Raw genomic sequence first — 18,218 nt, forward strand, 5'->3', positions numbered from 1 at the left:
AAAACTGTAGATTTACAATATTTACCTTCAAATATAATTATTGAATCATTGCAAAGGAAGTCAAAACCAAATTTTAAAAATAATTAGCAATTTTTTATTTTTTTCATTTCAAAGTATAAATAGTGAATACAAAATGAACGTGTCAACTAATATGAATTAGTGAATGATAATGATATACTAATCATCAATAATAATTCTATAATCATCCAGTCATAATAAATATATTTCAGCAGTGTATCTATAAGAAATGAACATTTTTAGCCATCTTAAATAGCCATCATCAGGTTCTAGAACAAAATTATATAAAATATAAAAGTCACTTAGTAGAAAATGAAAAATTTAGTTTTTAATATAATTGTAAATATAAAAAAATGAACAAGAAATAAAATAAAATAGCAAGAGTACAGGTTNAAATGTTTGAAATGTGTTTATAAAATTGAAACTGTTGTTCATATCATTCATGAAAAATAGAAAATGAAAAATTATAAGAAGTAGAATATAGGCCTATGTACAAATAATAAAAGTTTAAGTACATTCATAAAACATTATAAATAACTATAAAATGCTTTAATGGAGCAGTATGCATATTTTTTATAATTTTGTCGATTGTTAATCTTATTCATAAAAAGTATTTGATGCTAAGACATAGAACTATTTTACATAGAGTAAATTGAAATGAAATGTTAACATTAAAAACAACAATATGAAGAAAATTTTAAAATAAATTTCATAATTTAAATTTAATAGATAATTTTTCCTGTCCTGTAGCACTAAGAAATCAAAAAAGAAAAAATTGATAGTAATAAATCGATACTAATAAGATTTCAATAATTTGAGTAAGTTATTCAGAACAAGTTAAACTTATTGAACCTTTATAAATGACTGTCATTTTTGTCAGAAATTTTTTATGAATTTTATTGATTCATTCTTATATATAGCATATTGATCACATATGTTAAATTTAGATTATTTCAATAACATATGTTTGGTTAACAAGCTTGAAAAAGTGCTGTTTTTTGTGTTATTTTTAATAATTATCTTATGCAAGAAGATTTAAAAAATTATTTAATATCTTATTATATCAAAACCTGTCTAAAATGAAAACCTACTTAAATGGGAAAAGTTCTTCAGAACAGAGTAATCCTTTTTTTCTAGGTTAAATTCTACTATAAACCACAAACTTGTTCAACATAGAAATGGAAGAGATTTTTGGGTAGCAAGAACATAATTTTCCATTTTATTCAGGTTATGTTAAGATTTCATTGCATGTAAACAAATAAGTAAAATTGCATCTATGTATAATGGTCATCACAGAACAGGACAAATTGTATTCCAAGAATGATTTCAAACATTGCCAGAGAAATAAATGTCATGTGATGAGGGGACAAAGGGACACAAGATCTTTGTTAATACTAGTCTTTGTTGGAATTAACCAGAGCAGAATTGAGAACTTTCAAGAATCAAATGAGTTTCTGAGAATCAAGTTCTTGAGAACAAACGACAAATGATATAATACAAATAATATAATTTGTATTATATCAAACACCTTTACATATGTTTCCAGCACTTTAAAGTTCTAATGAATGTTTTCAGCTTGATTTACAGGCTTCTTCAGGTTAGAAGCCATTTCAATTAGAAGTTATGCTGTGTTTCAAAAAATTTGAATGCGAAAAGAACAAGGTATACCCTATGTTGGTATTCTGAATTAAACTACCATATTGATGTGATGCACTTCTTCCAAAAGTACATTTTTTATGCCTCTGAAAAGCAATTCGATCATTTAAAAGATACATCTATGGCAAACTTCCTAAACTATAAAGTTAGTGAATGAAATCTACAACAAAGACCCAAACTTACTTACAAATATAAATGCAAGGAGTAATTAAACTAGAAGAAGTAAGCAGAAACCTTCATAAGAAGTATAGAATGAAGTTAAAATGGGATTTTGGAACACAACATAACTTTTTATAAGTGTGACATGGGGGGCGCTCTGATCATAAAAGCTGTTGGCGTGAATTTTTTCTCACTTCCATACTTAGTCTAATTTTTCAAGAAATGAAGAATTTTGAATTATTTTTGACTAAAAGGAATAATATTAAGCTTCTTATTTTATTGTTATTGATTGCTGGAATAGAACCAAATCCTGGTCCCTTACAGAAAACGCCAACAAAGAGAGGAAGATCATCTATTTGTCAGAAATTGCTGACTAATGATATCAAACCATTGGAACCAGATTCAAACCTTATCACTGAATATACTGAACCTAGAAGAGCTGAATCATCACATCAAACAGGTGAGCTAATTAAGTTAACTTCCTCACAAGAGCAATTACCTGTGGAACAAATAGACATTTCAACAGCAGAATTATGGAGTAAGATAGTCGAACTGATAACTAATAGTAATGATAAGCTGGTGAATCAATTTTCACTTATAAGACAAGAAATTAATATAATTCAAAATGAAATTAAAGAATTTAAAGATCAAATTCAACAAATAAAGATAAGAAATGATAAAATAGAAAATGAATTTACTAAACTAAGACTAGAAAATGAATTAACTCAATATAAACTGGATACTATGACTAACACTATGAATAATAATAAAATTATAATTTATGATTATACAAATCAGCTTAAAAATATTACTAAAAATGAATTAGCAACATTTTTTTCTAATACTTTGAAGGTAATTTGCAGCGAATCAGAGGATATAGTAAATACGTATATACTCAATACCTAATTCAAATATTCAAATTAAGTGCATAGTATTAAAATCAAACCAATTAAGAAATAGAATCCTTGCAGCCTTTAATAAATTGAAATATAACAAGACACTGGGAAATTGGCAAGAAATTAATATGTCAGCTGATTTAAACAAAGATTCTCACAAAAGAAGAAAAAAACTTTTACAATACTATACAGATTTTAAGAAACAAGGATTACAATTAAAACTGTATGATGACTATCTATTAATTAATTGTCAAAAAATTATATATAGTTATTCAGGATCAATTGGTATACACTGATGATTTTTTGTTGTATTCTCTACAGAAAAACCCAATAACATAAATTAATTTAGAATTAGAATGTGAAAATGATCAAGATATTAAAATTTCAAACAATCTTAACTTAAATATCAAAAACTGGAACTGCCAAGGCTTAATCTACAAAATAAAAACTCAAGAATTTTTTCAATTACTATATAATACTGATATCTTAGGTATAACTGAAACCTGGCTAGTCACACCAGTTAATAAAATTATAATTGTATATTCCATTTTATTTTTTATATCTTCTGATGCACAGAAACCAATAGGACCTGGGAGACCGCATGGAGGACTTTGTCTGATATTAAGAAAAAACATTGGTTCCGTAAAATTTATACAAGAAGCAACTAATTATATTCTAATCTTATTACAAATTGATAATACTGATATGAAACATTTATATAAAAAGTTAATTGTTATAGTGTTAGTTTATGTTCCGCCTGACCAGATCGACTTACTAAATGAAATATTCAAAAATCACGAAAAATGGAAAAATATCTCTCCTTATGTATTGTTGTTTGGTGATTTTAATTCCAGATTTGCGCAGCTAATAGATTCAGATTATAAAGGACCAAATAATCTAATCCACTTTAACCGAAAATCAAAAGATAATAAACATAACAGATTGGGGCTTCAATTAATAAAAAATACTCAACTGCAATTACAGTAGAGCATCGATTATCTGACCCCCCGATCAACCGTCACATCGGTTCACCAACCGTTCTAGTCGGCAAATTCAAATGTCTGCTAGTGATGTGGCGCTACAATATTTGGCTGTCTTGGCTACTTTAATATTATATTTACGTGTTTTAACTGGCAACATTGGCTCAACCATAAAAGGGGGCCAGGATTTAAACAAGGCTTAACTTTCTAATTTTTAATGATACAATAGCGACGATTATTATTTTAAAAAATTTTTGTTAGGCTTAACATCGATGAAAATTCAACACAAAGTAGGTTAATAGCGATATACTAATTACATGGGATATACTAATATACTAATAATTATACTAATAGTGTATTTTTTCATATTTTTCGGTTATCCGTTTTTTCAGTCATCCGATCAACCCCAGTCCCCAATTGAGTCGGATAATTGATGCTCTACTGTAATAATTTTAAATGGAAGAATAAAAAATGACTATCCATCTGAATTTGCTTGCTAATATTGGAAGTTCAGTAATAGATCTTACGATATGTTCTGAATTGCTGTCTCACTTATGTGTAAAAATTCAAGTTTTAAATTGCGACCTATTCGATCATTTTCCAGTCATGACTATCTTTGAAATGGCAAATATCCAACTAAATAATAGAAAATTTCAACCGTATCAAATAATAAAATATTATCTGAATTTTCAATTGCAAATTAGTGAAAAACCTTACCTGAAATAGTCAAAAACTTACCTGAATTTTTACCAAGAAATGGAATAGAAATATATCATCAATTGGAAAATCTAATAAAAAAAATTCATCAATATAAAAAAGATTAATACAGTAGAGCCTCAAACTCGGCCTAATGTGGACCGAAGGGTGGCCGAGTTTGTGAAAATGCTGGGTTATCGGGAATGGGGTTAAAAAAGGATAAGTATATGTGTTTTCTCAGAAAATATTGTACTGTATTTGTATGTATTGTTTACTTGAGAATACAACAGATACAACAGATTGAAATAAATAATTAATTGGAGTATTAAACTTTTTGAGAAGTCAGATTACAGAATAACTTGGTCTCTGTAATGAAATTAAAATTTCCAATGGCAGAATGAGAGACTAGTTCTTGGTATTTGAATTGGCTTGTTCAGCATTGTGTTAGCTCATATTCTTATAAGGATTATATCCAAGAACTCTTATTATTCAAATACCTAGCACAAGTTCTTGGAAAAAACAAGAACTTCTTCAATAGTTAAGAAAAAAATACTAAAATCTAATTCAAAATGGAAAAATAATTTTGTACCATGTTATTCTGGTGTACACAAATTTTACTGTACAGTATAATAACTTTTGGTTGAATTATTTTCTGTTATTTGTAGAAATTTTTTTAATATACTTAAAAGTTAATAACATTTCTAACACTAACAAAGCTATTTATGTATCCTTGGTTACTATTTATCATTGAAATAAATTATCTTATTTCAAGATGACTTTCTGAAATAAGATTAATTAATTGTTTTATTTATTTAATTAAGAAATTGATAAAAGAGTTTTCTTGATATTATTTCTTATATTACATAAGATGATTTAAAAATTGTGCAATCTAAACAAGATGATTTCATACAAAATGTACAGTATAAAAAATAACACTTAAGTAAAAAAAAAAGAAAAGTTAAAAAAGTAAATTTATATTGAAAAATATACTTTACAACATTTTTTTTTACTGTTAAGTGGATGGATACTGCAAAATCTTAAAATGGATAAGGCTTTATATATTGTACATTTATTACTGTATGGTTTCTTTGGGCAAATATTACTTACCTGTAGCTGTTGACAGAAGCATTAAAAAAAAAACAAAATTACTTTAAAAAGTTGACAACTCTCGTGTTAGTGCTTTGGGAAGGAATTTGAAAGGTATGGTATTTTGACAGATCAGATCTCAAAAACAAAGTGGGTTTTAAAAAACATTTAAAGATGATTTTAAGCTTATTTTTACCCAGAAATCTATCCTAAAATGTTGGAATGGAGTTTTATTTACTCTGTATACATACACAAATGTAACAGATTGATTTTTTTTTGGTTAAATATTTAAAACTAAAATCATAAAATGTTGATAAACTCATTGAAGTTATTGAGAAAATTTGATATTTTACTAATAAAGCACTTAAATAAAAAATTTACTTTTATAAGATTTTAAATTTAAAATTTTATGATTTTTTCTCTTAAACTATATTTAAAAAATAAGAATCTAACTTCTAAATTAATCAGGTAACAAAATAATTTGAAAAAATTAAATTATTAAATTAGTGATTAATTTGATGAATGTAGTATGAAGGTAAATTTCTTAGGGAGAAACTTAATGATTAAATACATTTAATTAATTTAGGAATATCTTTTTAAATTATTTAATTAAATCTTAAATTTAGTCTAGAATAAAATTTAGTGCATAGAATAAAATTAATGTACAAATAGTGCAAATCTAGTAAGCACATTGCCATGTGCTTACTAGATTTGCACTATTTGTATTATATGAATCTCAAGAATCATTTAATTTATATCTAAGAATTTATAAGTATTTAAAGGATAAAAAATAATTTAATGATAACTTTCATTCTTGTAATGTGTAGATATTTTGATTTTAAAACCTTGATAAATTTGTAAATCACAATATATTTGAAGACATGAAAACTATAATTATAAATTTTAGATTTTATGTGACTTTTTAATTTTAACCTATAAATTTTATTAACCTTTATAAAAGTACAATTATTGTGTGCCATTCTTCTAAGGATAGATCATTTTGTTTAGAATTTCAGTATTTGCTTAATTACAAACTTAATGTACTGTGTGCTATATGTATATGGGGTAGCCCAAAAGTCAGTTAATTGTTGTAAAAATTGAATTATAATTAACTACAGATGTATTTTTTTGTCGTTGTTGTTAATTTATTTTTTATCGGGTTTATACCAATATTGTAAACTTAATTTGTTTCATATTCACTAATGAACCTGAAACACACATTGTTAACTAATTTTTGGGTCATTCTTTATAATATTGATAATAAAAATTACTGGTATTGGAATATTAATATTCTCTATTAATTTCTGATTTGGTTAAGTCTAAGAATTGTTATTATAAAGTTTTTATTTAATAAGGAATATTTTAGAAAGAAATGTATTTCAAGTAGCTTCAAATTTTTTGATAGACTCTGGAACTTAACTATTTATCTTTTGCTGTTATTTTAATACATTTGGAAATATATTTTATCTAAAATATTTCATAGATTTTATCAGAAATCACATGAAAAAAATGAGTAAATATAATTTGATTAAACAGTTGTATTTATTGGCTTTTTTGATTATAATATAATTCATTGGATGAATTTAGCTATAATGTTATCAAATGATTTTTGAAAATATTAGAAGCTACATGTAGCATACTTTTAATGTTATTGCTTAAATAATTGAAAACTACCAGCAATAGCTAATTAAATTAATTTAGCAGAATTTTGGGCTTTTATCCAATGTGTTCAGTCATTTGAATTCATCACTCAGTAATTACTGTTTTCTTCTTTCATTATTAATGATGATATTTAAATTTATTCTTATTTATATTTTGAATGCAGCTAGATTTTTTTATAAATTAGAAATCATTATTATTATGAGCAAAAGTTCTTTTATACTGTTTGCCTTGTACAATTTAATAAACAGCGTTACCTTCTAAAATTGATTTAATTAGGTATAAACTGGCAATTTGCCATCTGTAAACCTAGTTTAAATTATAATTAAGAATTCTGTAAATTTTATCTAAGATGCAGTGAAGTAGAAATATATATTGTAATTTGAATATAAATAAGTGAAATCACATTAATTATTTATATTACTGCTTGTTCATTATTTTTCTGTATTTTTTGAAAAAATATAATTTTAAAACAGAAATAACTTTATGAAAATTGTTCATTATTAAACAATTAAGGACAACATGAAATGGCCATAAAACTAGTTTTGAATAAATATTTATAATTATAACATATTGAAGTATTAGAAACTTTAAATAAGTCTGTAAGTTAAATAGTATACTCCATTGTGGATATACTATTTAACTATTTACTAGATTTAACATTTAACATTTTTTTTATTAAACATTAAACATTTTTAGCCATCTTAAATAGCCATCATCATTCTTATTTTTATGTAAGTAATTTCTTAAAGTTCAAGTTTAAACAGATAATAAATTACAATATTATTATTTGTTTTTAATAATTGTTTGTTATAAATATGTTATTGTTAAAAATGTTTTTGACTTGAATAAATTTTAATTAATTACTATACATATAAATATATTTGTCATATAATTACATTATATGTATATTGAATTTGTAAGCTGAAACTAACTACAATATAAAATGTTCACACTGCTGGAAAATGTAAAAAAGGTATAAATTTTCTGTTACATATTTTATATTTTATTCTGTAATTTACTTTATTACACTACTAATTAGTAATTAAAATTTACAAATAAAAGAACAAATATTTTTCCTTTCCTTTTCAAATTTTATTAAAGATAAAATAAATGATTTAAATGTAAATTCTTAAAATGTCTTTGAATTTGGCTGTATTAAATTACATGGATGTAAATGTTTGTAACTATTCAAAACTGTAGATTTACAATATTTACCTTCAAATATAATTATTGAATCATTGCAAAGGAAGTCAAAACCAAATTTTAAAAATAATTAGCAATTTTTTATTTTTTTCATTTCAAAGTATAAATAGTGAATACAAAATGAACGTGTCAACTAATATGAATTAGTGAATGATAATGATATACTAATCATCAATAATAATTCTATAATCATCCAGTCATAATAAATATATTTCAGCAGTGTATCTATAAGAAATGAACATTTTTAGCCATCTTAAATAGCCATCATCAGGTTCTAGAACAAAATTATATAAAATATAAAAGTCACTTAGTAGAAAATGAAAAATTTAGTTTTTAATATAATTGTAAATATAAAAAAATGAACAAGAAATAAAATAAAATAGCAAGAGTACAGGTTAAAGAATTACCTCTCTGACTGGGATAGTATCATTTATGTAACCTTAATTTCTACATGTTAAAGTCAATAGATTTAATTATATTTGTATTTTACATTATTCACTTTCTGTTAAGATAATGCCAGTAATTAATTCAAATTAATCGTTTAAAAAAATGTATTATATTTATTAAGAAATTTATTATTATATTTTCCAAGTAAATAAAAACCTTCACTTCTTTTCTAGAAAGAGTTATTAATTATTAATGTAGTGGTAGACATTTTCAGCCACCTAATTCATAGTCCAACATCAGGTCCATAACATAAAATTTGTTTATTTGATCTTTGAAACATAATTACAGTAAAACCTGAATGAAATGGAAACTTATCTAAATGGGAAAAATTCTTCATAACAGAGCATGTTTCTTTTTCTTTAACATAAGAAAACCCTATTCAAAATGGGAACCTGCTAAACCAGAAAAAATATTCAATACTGTGGATTTCTAATTTACACAAGTTTTACTGTAGTTCCAAAATTAATTCTAATGATTCAAAATTGTTTTGGAATGCTATTTCATTCCAAGCACCAAACAAGAATTTTATGCTAAGTTTTTTATGGTTTTGCTGTAACTTTTGTATTTTAATTTGATTCTCATAAGATGTAGAAGTCCTTGAACTGAATAAAACTGTTTACTATTGTATTTGGTTCTTGTATAGAAATATGATTATACAAGTTGATCTTAAGATCACTTTGTAATTCTAATAAATTTATAGCTAAAATCTTACAGAATAAATCTATATATAAATGTTATCAAATGATTTTTGAAAATATTAGAAGCTACATGTAGCATACTTTTAATGTTATTGCTTAAATAATTGAAAACTACCAGCAATAGCTAATTAAATTAATTTAGCAGAATTTTGGGCTTTTATCCAATGTGTTCAGTCATTTGAATTCATCACTCAGTAATTACTGTTTTCTTCTTTCATTATTAATGATGATATTTAAATTTATTCTTATTTATATTTTGAATGCAGCTAGATTTTTTTATAAATTAGAAATCATTATTATTATGAGCAAAAGTTCTTTTATACTGTTTGCCTTGTACAATTTAATAAACAGCGTTACCTTCTAAAATTGATTTAATTAGGTATAAACTGGCAATTTGCCATCTGTAAACCTAGTTTAAATTATAATTAAGAATTCTGTAAATTTTATCTAAGATGCAGTGAAGTAGAAATATATATTGTAATTTGAATATAAATAAGTGAAATCACATTAATTATTTATATTACTGCTTGTTCATTATTTTTCTGTATTTTTTGAAAAAATATAATTTTAAAACAGAAATAACTTTATGAAAATTGTTCATTATTAAACAATTAAGGACAACATGAAATGGCCATAAAACTAGTTTTGAATAAATATTTATAATTATAACATATTGAAGTATTNGATAAAATAGAAAATGAATTTACTAAACTAAGACTAGAAAATGAATTAACTCAATATAAACTGGATACTATGACTAACACTATGAATAATAATAAAATTATAATTTATGATTATACAAATCAGCTTAAAAATATTACTAAAAATGAATTAGCAACATTTTTTTCTAATACTTTGAAGGTAATTTGCAGCGAATCAGAGGATATAGTAAATACGTATATACTCAATACCTAATTCAAATATTCAAATTAAGTGCATAGTATTAAAATCAAACCAATTAAGAAATAGAATCCTTGCAGCCTTTAATAAATTGAAATATAACAAGACACTGGGAAATTGGCAAGAAATTAATATGTCAGCTGATTTAAACAAAGATTCTCACAAAAGAAGAAAAAAACTTTTACAATACTATACAGATTTTAAGAAACAAGGATTACAATTAAAACTGTATGATGACTATCTATTAATTAATTGTCAAAAAATTATATATAGTTATTCAGGATCAATTGGTATACACTGATGATTTTTTGTTGTATTCTCTACAGAAAAACCCAATAACATAAATTAATTTAGAATTAGAATGTGAAAATGATCAAGATATTAAAATTTCAAACAATCTTAACTTAAATATCAAAAACTGGAACTGCCAAGGCTTAATCTACAAAATAAAAACTCAAGAATTTTTTCAATTACTATATAATACTGATATCTTAGGTATAACTGAAACCTGGCTAGTCACACCAGTTAATAAAATTATAATTGTATATTCCATTTTATTTTTTATATCTTCTGATGCACAGAAACCAATAGGACCTGGGAGACCGCATGGAGGACTTTGTCTGATATTAAGAAAAAACATTGGTTCCGTAAAATTTATACAAGAAGCAACTAATTATATTCTAATCTTATTACAAATTGATAATACTGATATGAAACATTTATATAAAAAGTTAATTGTTATAGTGTTAGTTTATGTTCCGCCTGACCAGATCGACTTACTAAATGAAATATTCAAAAATCACGAAAAATGGAAAAATATCTCTCCTTATGTATTGTTGTTTGGTGATTTTAATTCCAGATTTGCGCAGCTAATAGATTCAGATTATAAAGGACCAAATAATCTAATCCACTTTAACCGAAAATCAAAAGATAATAAACATAACAGATTGGGGCTTCAATTAATAAAAAATACTCAACTGCAATTACAGTAGAGCATCGATTATCTGACCCCCCGATCAACCGTCACATCGGTTCACCAACCGTTCTAGTCGGCAAATTCAAATGTCTGCTAGTGATGTGGCGCTACAATATTTGGCTGTCTTGGCTACTTTAATATTATATTTACGTGTTTTAACTGGCAACATTGGCTCAACCATAAAAGGGGGCCAGGATTTAAACAAGGCTTAACTTTCTAATTTTTAATGATACAATAGCGACGATTATTATTTTAAAAAATTTTTGTTAGGCTTAACATCGATGAAAATTCAACACAAAGTAGGTTAATAGCGATATACTAATTACATGGGATATACTAATATACTAATAATTATACTAATAGTGTATTTTTTCATATTTTTCGGTTATCCGTTTTTTCAGTCATCCGATCAACCCCAGTCCCCAATTGAGTCGGATAATTGATGCTCTACTGTAATAATTTTAAATGGAAGAATAAAAAATGACTATCCATCTGAATTTGCTTGCTAATATTGGAAGTTCAGTAATAGATCTTACGATATGTTCTGAATTGCTGTCTCACTTATGTGTAAAAATTCAAGTTTTAAATTGCGACCTATTCGATCATTTTCCAGTCATGACTATCTTTGAAATGGCAAATATCCAACTAAATAATAGAAAATTTCAACCGTATCAAATAATAAAATATTATCTGAATTTTCAATTGCAAATTAGTGAAAAACCTTACCTGAAATAGTCAAAAACTTACCTGAATTTTTACCAAGAAATGGAATAGAAATATATCATCAATTGGAAAATCTAATAAAAAAAATTCATCAATATAAAAAAGATTAATACAGTAGAGCCTCAAACTCGGCCTAATGTGGACCGAAGGGTGGCCGAGTTTGTGAAAATGCTGGGTTATCGGGAATGGGGTTAAAAAAGGATAAGTATATGTGTTTTCTCAGAAAATATTGTACTGTATTTGTATGTATTGTTTACTTGAGAATACAACAGATACAACAGATTGAAATAAATAATTAATTGGAGTATTAAACTTTTTGAGAAGTCAGATTACAGAATAACTTGGTCTCTGTAATGAAATTAAAATTTCCAATGGCAGAATGAGAGACTAGTTCTTGGTATTTGAATTGGCTTGTTCAGCATTGTGTTAGCTCATATTCTTATAAGGATTATATCCAAGAACTCTTATTATTCAAATACCTAGCACAAGTTCTTGGAAAAAACAAGAACTTCTTCAATAGTTAAGAAAAAAATACTAAAATCTAATTCAAAATGGAAAAATAATTTTGTACCATGTTATTCTGGTGTACACAAATTTTACTGTACAGTATAATAACTTTTGGTTGAATTATTTTCTGTTATTTGTAGAAATTTTTTTAATATACTTAAAAGTTAATAACATTTCTAACACTAACAAAGCTATTTATGTATCCTTGGTTACTATTTATCATTGAAATAAATTATCTTATTTCAAGATGACTTTCTGAAATAAGATTAATTAATTGTTTTATTTATTTAATTAAGAAATTGATAAAAGAGTTTTCTTGATATTATTTCTTATATTACATAAGATGATTTAAAAATTGTGCAATCTAAACAAGATGATTTCATACAAAATGTACAGTATAAAAAATAACACTTAAGTAAAAAAAAAAGAAAAGTTAAAAAAGTAAATTTATATTGAAAAATATACTTTACAACATTTTTTTTTACTGTTAAGTGGATGGATACTGCAAAATCTTAAAATGGATAAGGCTTTATATATTGTACATTTATTACTGTATGGTTTCTTTGGGCAAATATTACTTACCTGTAGCTGTTGACAGAAGCATTAAAAAAAAAACAAAATTACTTTAAAAAGTTGACAACTCTCGTGTTAGTGCTTTGGGAAGGAATTTGAAAGGTATGGTATTTTGACAGATCAGATCTCAAAAACAAAGTGGGTTTTAAAAAACATTTAAAGATGATTTTAAGCTTATTTTTACCCAGAAATCTATCCTAAAATGTTGGAATGGAGTTTTATTTACTCTGTATACATACACAAATGTAACAGATTGATTTTTTTTTGGTTAAATATTTAAAACTAAAATCATAAAATGTTGATAAACTCATTGAAGTTATTGAGAAAATTTGATATTTTACTAATAAAGCACTTAAATAAAAAATTTACTTTTATAAGATTTTAAATTTAAAATTTTATGATTTTTTCTCTTAAACTATATTTAAAAAATAAGAATCTAACTTCTAAATTAATCAGGTAACAAAATAATTTGAAAAAATTAAATTATTAAATTAGTGATTAATTTGATGAATGTAGTATGAAGGTAAATTTCTTAGGGAGAAACTTAATGATTAAATACATTTAATTAATTTAGGAATATCTTTTTAAATTATTTAATTAAATCTTAAATTTAGTCTAGAATAAAATTTAGTGCATAGAATAAAATTAATGTACAAATAGTGCAAATCTAGTAAGCACATTGCCATGTGCTTACTAGATTTGCACTATTTGTATTATATGAATCTCAAGAATCATTTAATTTATATCTAAGAATTTATAAGTATTTAAAGGATAAAAAATAATTTAATGATAACTTTCATTCTTGTAATGTGTAGATATTTTGATTTTAAAACCTTGATAAATTTGTAAATCACAATATATTTGAAGACATGAAAACTATAATTATAAATTTTAGATTTTATGTGACTTTTTAATTTTAACCTATAAATTTTATTAACCTTTATAAAAGTACAATTATTGTGTGCCATTCTTCTAAGGATAGATCATTTTGTTTAGAATTTCAGTATTTGCTTAATTACAAACTTAATGTACTGTGTGCTATATGTATATGGGGTAGCCCAAAAGTCAGTTAATTGTTGTAAAAATTGAATTATAATTAACTACAGATGTATTTTTTTGTCGTTGTTGTTAATTTATTTTTTATCGGGTTTATACCAATATTGTAAACTTAATTTGTTTCATATTCACTAATGAACCTGAAACACACATTGTTAACTAATTTTTGGGTCATTCTTTATAATATTGATAATAAAAATTACTGGTATTGGAATATTAATATTCTCTATTAATTTCTGATTTGGTTAAGTCTAAGAATTGTTATTATAAAGTTTTTATTTAATAAGGAATATTTTAGAAAGAAATGTATTTCAAGTAGCTTCAAATTTTTTGATAGACTCTGGAACTTAACTATTTATCTTTTGCTGTTATTTTAATACATTTGGAAATATATTTTATCTAAAATATTTCATAGATTTTATCAGAAATCACATGAAAAAAATGAGTAAATATAATTTGATTAAACAGTTGTATTTATTGGCTTTTTTGATTATAATATAATTCATTGGATGAATTTAGCTATAATGTTATCAAATGATTTTTGAAAATATTAGAAGCTACATGTAGCATACTTTTAATGTTATTGCTTAAATAATTGAAAACTACCAGCAATAGCTAATTAAATTAATTTAGCAGAATTTTGGGCTTTTATCCAATGTGTTCAGTCATTTGAATTCATCACTCAGTAATTACTGTTTTCTTCTTTCATTATTAATGATGATATTTAAATTTATTCTTATTTATATTTTGAATGCAGCTAGATTTTTTTATAAATTAGAAATCATTATTATTATGAGCAAAAGTTCTTTTATACTGTTTGCCTTGTACAATTTAATAAACAGCGTTACCTTCTAAAATTGATTTAATTAGGTATAAACTGGCAATTTGCCATCTGTAAACCTAGTTTAAATTATAATTAAGAATTCTGTAAATTTTATCTAAGATGCAGTGAAGTAGAAATATATATTGTAATTTGAATATAAATAAGTGAAATCACATTAATTATTTATATTACTGCTTGTTCATTATTTTTCTGTATTTTTTGAAAAAATATAATTTTAAAACAGAAATAACTTTATGAAAATTGTTCATTATTAAACAATTAAGGACAACATGAAATGGCCATAAAACTAGTTTTGAATAAATATTTATAATTATAACATATTGAAGTATTAGAAACTTTAAATAAGTCTGTAAGTTAAATAGTATACTCCATTGTGGATATACTATTTAACTATTTACTAGATTTAACATTTAACATTTTTTTTATTAAACATTAAACATTTTTAGCCATCTTAAATAGCCATCATCATTCTTATTTTTATGTAAGTAATTTCTTAAAGTTCAAGTTTAAACAGATAATAAATTACAATATTATTATTTGTTTTTAATAATTGTTTGTTATAAATATGTTATTGTTAAAAATGTTTTTGACTTGAATAAATTTTAATTAATTACTATACATATAAATATATTTGTCATATAATTACATTATATGTATATTGAATTTGTAAGCTGAAACTAACTACAATATAAAATGTTCACACTGCTGGAAAATGTAAAAAAGGTATAAATTTTCTGTTACATATTTTATATTTTATTCTGTAATTTACTTTATTACACTACTAATTAGTAATTAAAATTTACAAATAAAAGAACAAATATTTTTCCTTTCCTTTTCAAATTTTATTAAAGATAAAATAAATGATTTAAATGTAAATTCTTAAAATGTCTTTGAATTTGGCTGTATTAAATTACATGGATGTAAATGTTTGTAACTATTCAAAACTGTAGATTTACAATATTTACCTTCAAATATAATTATTGAATCATTGCAAAGGAAGTCAAAACCAAATTTTAAAAATAATTAGCAATTTTTTATTTTTTTCATTTCAAAGTATAAATAGTGAATACAAAATGAACGTGTCAACTAATATGAATTAGTGAATGATAATGATATACTAATCATCAATAATAATTCTATAATCATCCAGTCATAATAAATATATTTCAGCAGTGTATCTATAAGAAATGAACATTTTTAGCCATCTTAAATAGCCATCATCAGGTTCTAGAACAAAATTATATAAAATATAAAAGTCACTTAGTAGAAAATGAAAAATTTAGTTTTTAATATAATTGTAAATATAAAAAAATGAACAAGAAATAAAATAAAATAGCAAGAGTACAGGTTAAAGAATTACCTCTCTGACTGGGATAGTATCATTTATGTAACCTTAATTTCTACATGTTAAAGTCAATAGATTTAATTATATTTGTATTTTACATTATTCACTTTCTGTTAAGATAATGCCAGTAATTAATTCAAATTAATCGTTTAAAAAAATGTATTATATTTATTAAGAAATTTATTATTATATTTTCCAAGTAAATAAAAACCTTCACTTCTTTTCTAGAAAGAGTTATTAATTATTAATGTAGTGGTAGACATTTTCAGCCACCTAATTCATAGTCCAACATCAGGTCCATAACATAAAATTTGTTTATTTGATCTTTGAAACATAATTACAGTAAAACCTGAATGAAATGGAAACTTATCTAAATGGGAAAAATTCTTCATAACAGAGCATGTTTCTTTTTCTTTAACATAAGAAAACCCTATTCAAAATGGGAACCTGCTAAACCAGAAAAAATATTCAATACTGTGGATTTCTAATTTACACAAGTTTTACTGTAGTTCCAAAATTAATTCTAATGATTCAAAATTGTTTTGGAATGCTATTTCATTCCAAGCACCAAACAAGAATTTTATGCTAAGTTTTTTATGGTTTTGCTGTAACTTTTGTATTTTAATTTGATTCTCATAAGATGTAGAAGTCCTTGAACTGAATAAAACTGTTTACTATTGTATTTGGTTCTTGTATAGAAATATGATTATACAAGTTGATCTTAAGATCACTTTGTAATTCTAATAAATTTATAGCTAAAATCTTACAGAATAAATCTATATATATATATATACATAAAAATGGACATGTGTGTCCCTATATTTCACTTTTCAGCCAAAACTACACATTGCACATGAATGGTGTTTGTATGTGGTAGTAGCCCCAAGTCTCCATTCGTGCACTATGGTGGTTGCGTCTTGATAGCTATAAGGGTGCGGGAGATATGGGCTTGAAAGTGGTTGAAAGTGGAAGATTTTCTATTTCGATTTTAAAAATGTTCGAACCGTTTTAAATTTGAATTTGTATTCAAATTCGAATTGGTTCGATTATAGAACGATTGTAAACGTTCCAGAAAATTGATCAAATTGAAAATTGTTTGTTTGACTGGACGTAAAAATTCTCTAATTAGTCTGGAAACGGGGGACCTAATTCTTGCATTCTGTGAAAACGGGTAAGATTGGCTATAATGTAATTATCTTAATCTTCATTATCGTTACTTTTTGCCCAGCGAAGCGGGTCCTTCCAGGTAGTTATTTATAATTTAGAACATTTTTTGAGACTCAAATTTTAAAGTAGTTTAATTGTAGAAGTATTATATATAACTTCAAAAAATTATCCTTCAATCCAGAAACAATATATGGATATTTATTTCCTGGTATAGAAATGTGTTTAATTTTACATTATGTAATCCAGGGGTCACCAAACTTTTTCACAGTAGGCCAGATAACTGAGAGAATGATGAGTGTGGGCTGCATAACCATTTTGTTCAATATAGTATACTGAATACAAAAAATAAAGAAAACCGACATATTTATTTAACAATACACAAACAAGAATTCTGCAGCAAGCTCATAATTGCTTTTCTTAGAAACTTCATTGCACGTACTTACACAAAAAGCACTTGAAATATGCAAAGTCGCAAAAATCATCAAATATTTTATTTCACTGATTATCCTAAAAATTATAATACTGTCAAATGTAAAAATCAGATTGGACTAATTTTGGGATTTTTACATACATTTATTTTAATTTTTTCTACATAGTAAGTTCATCTACAGTCTGATATTTCCATA

At 24.5% G+C, this 18,218-nt stretch overlaps 1 protein-coding gene across 3 annotated transcripts in view; it reads left to right on the forward strand.

The window, feature by feature from the left end:
* The window catches only part of LOC111620023 (endoplasmic reticulum mannosyl-oligosaccharide 1,2-alpha-mannosidase-like), a 39,381-nt gene that overhangs the window by 14,068 nt on the left and 7,095 nt on the right, over positions 1–18,218 (forward strand). Inside the window, exon 1 of one of the 3 annotated variants that reach the window (XM_023361867.1) lies at positions 15,696–15,803. The exons of the other annotated variants lie outside the window; for them this stretch is intronic. Coding sequence (XP_023217635.1) covers positions 15,774–15,803 — 30 coding nt within the window. The 5' untranslated portion in view covers positions 15,696–15,773. Of the gene's footprint in view, positions 1–15,695; positions 15,804–18,218 lie in introns of those variants that run through there. 3 annotated transcript variants of the gene reach the window in all.

The sequence above is a fragment of the Centruroides sculpturatus genome, unplaced genomic scaffold (genome assembly GCF_000671375.1).
Source record: "Centruroides sculpturatus isolate CEXI.00-Female unplaced genomic scaffold, Cexi_2.0 scaffold12, whole genome shotgun sequence".
NCBI classification, from domain to species: domain Eukaryota; kingdom Metazoa; phylum Arthropoda; class Arachnida; order Scorpiones; family Buthidae; genus Centruroides; species Centruroides sculpturatus.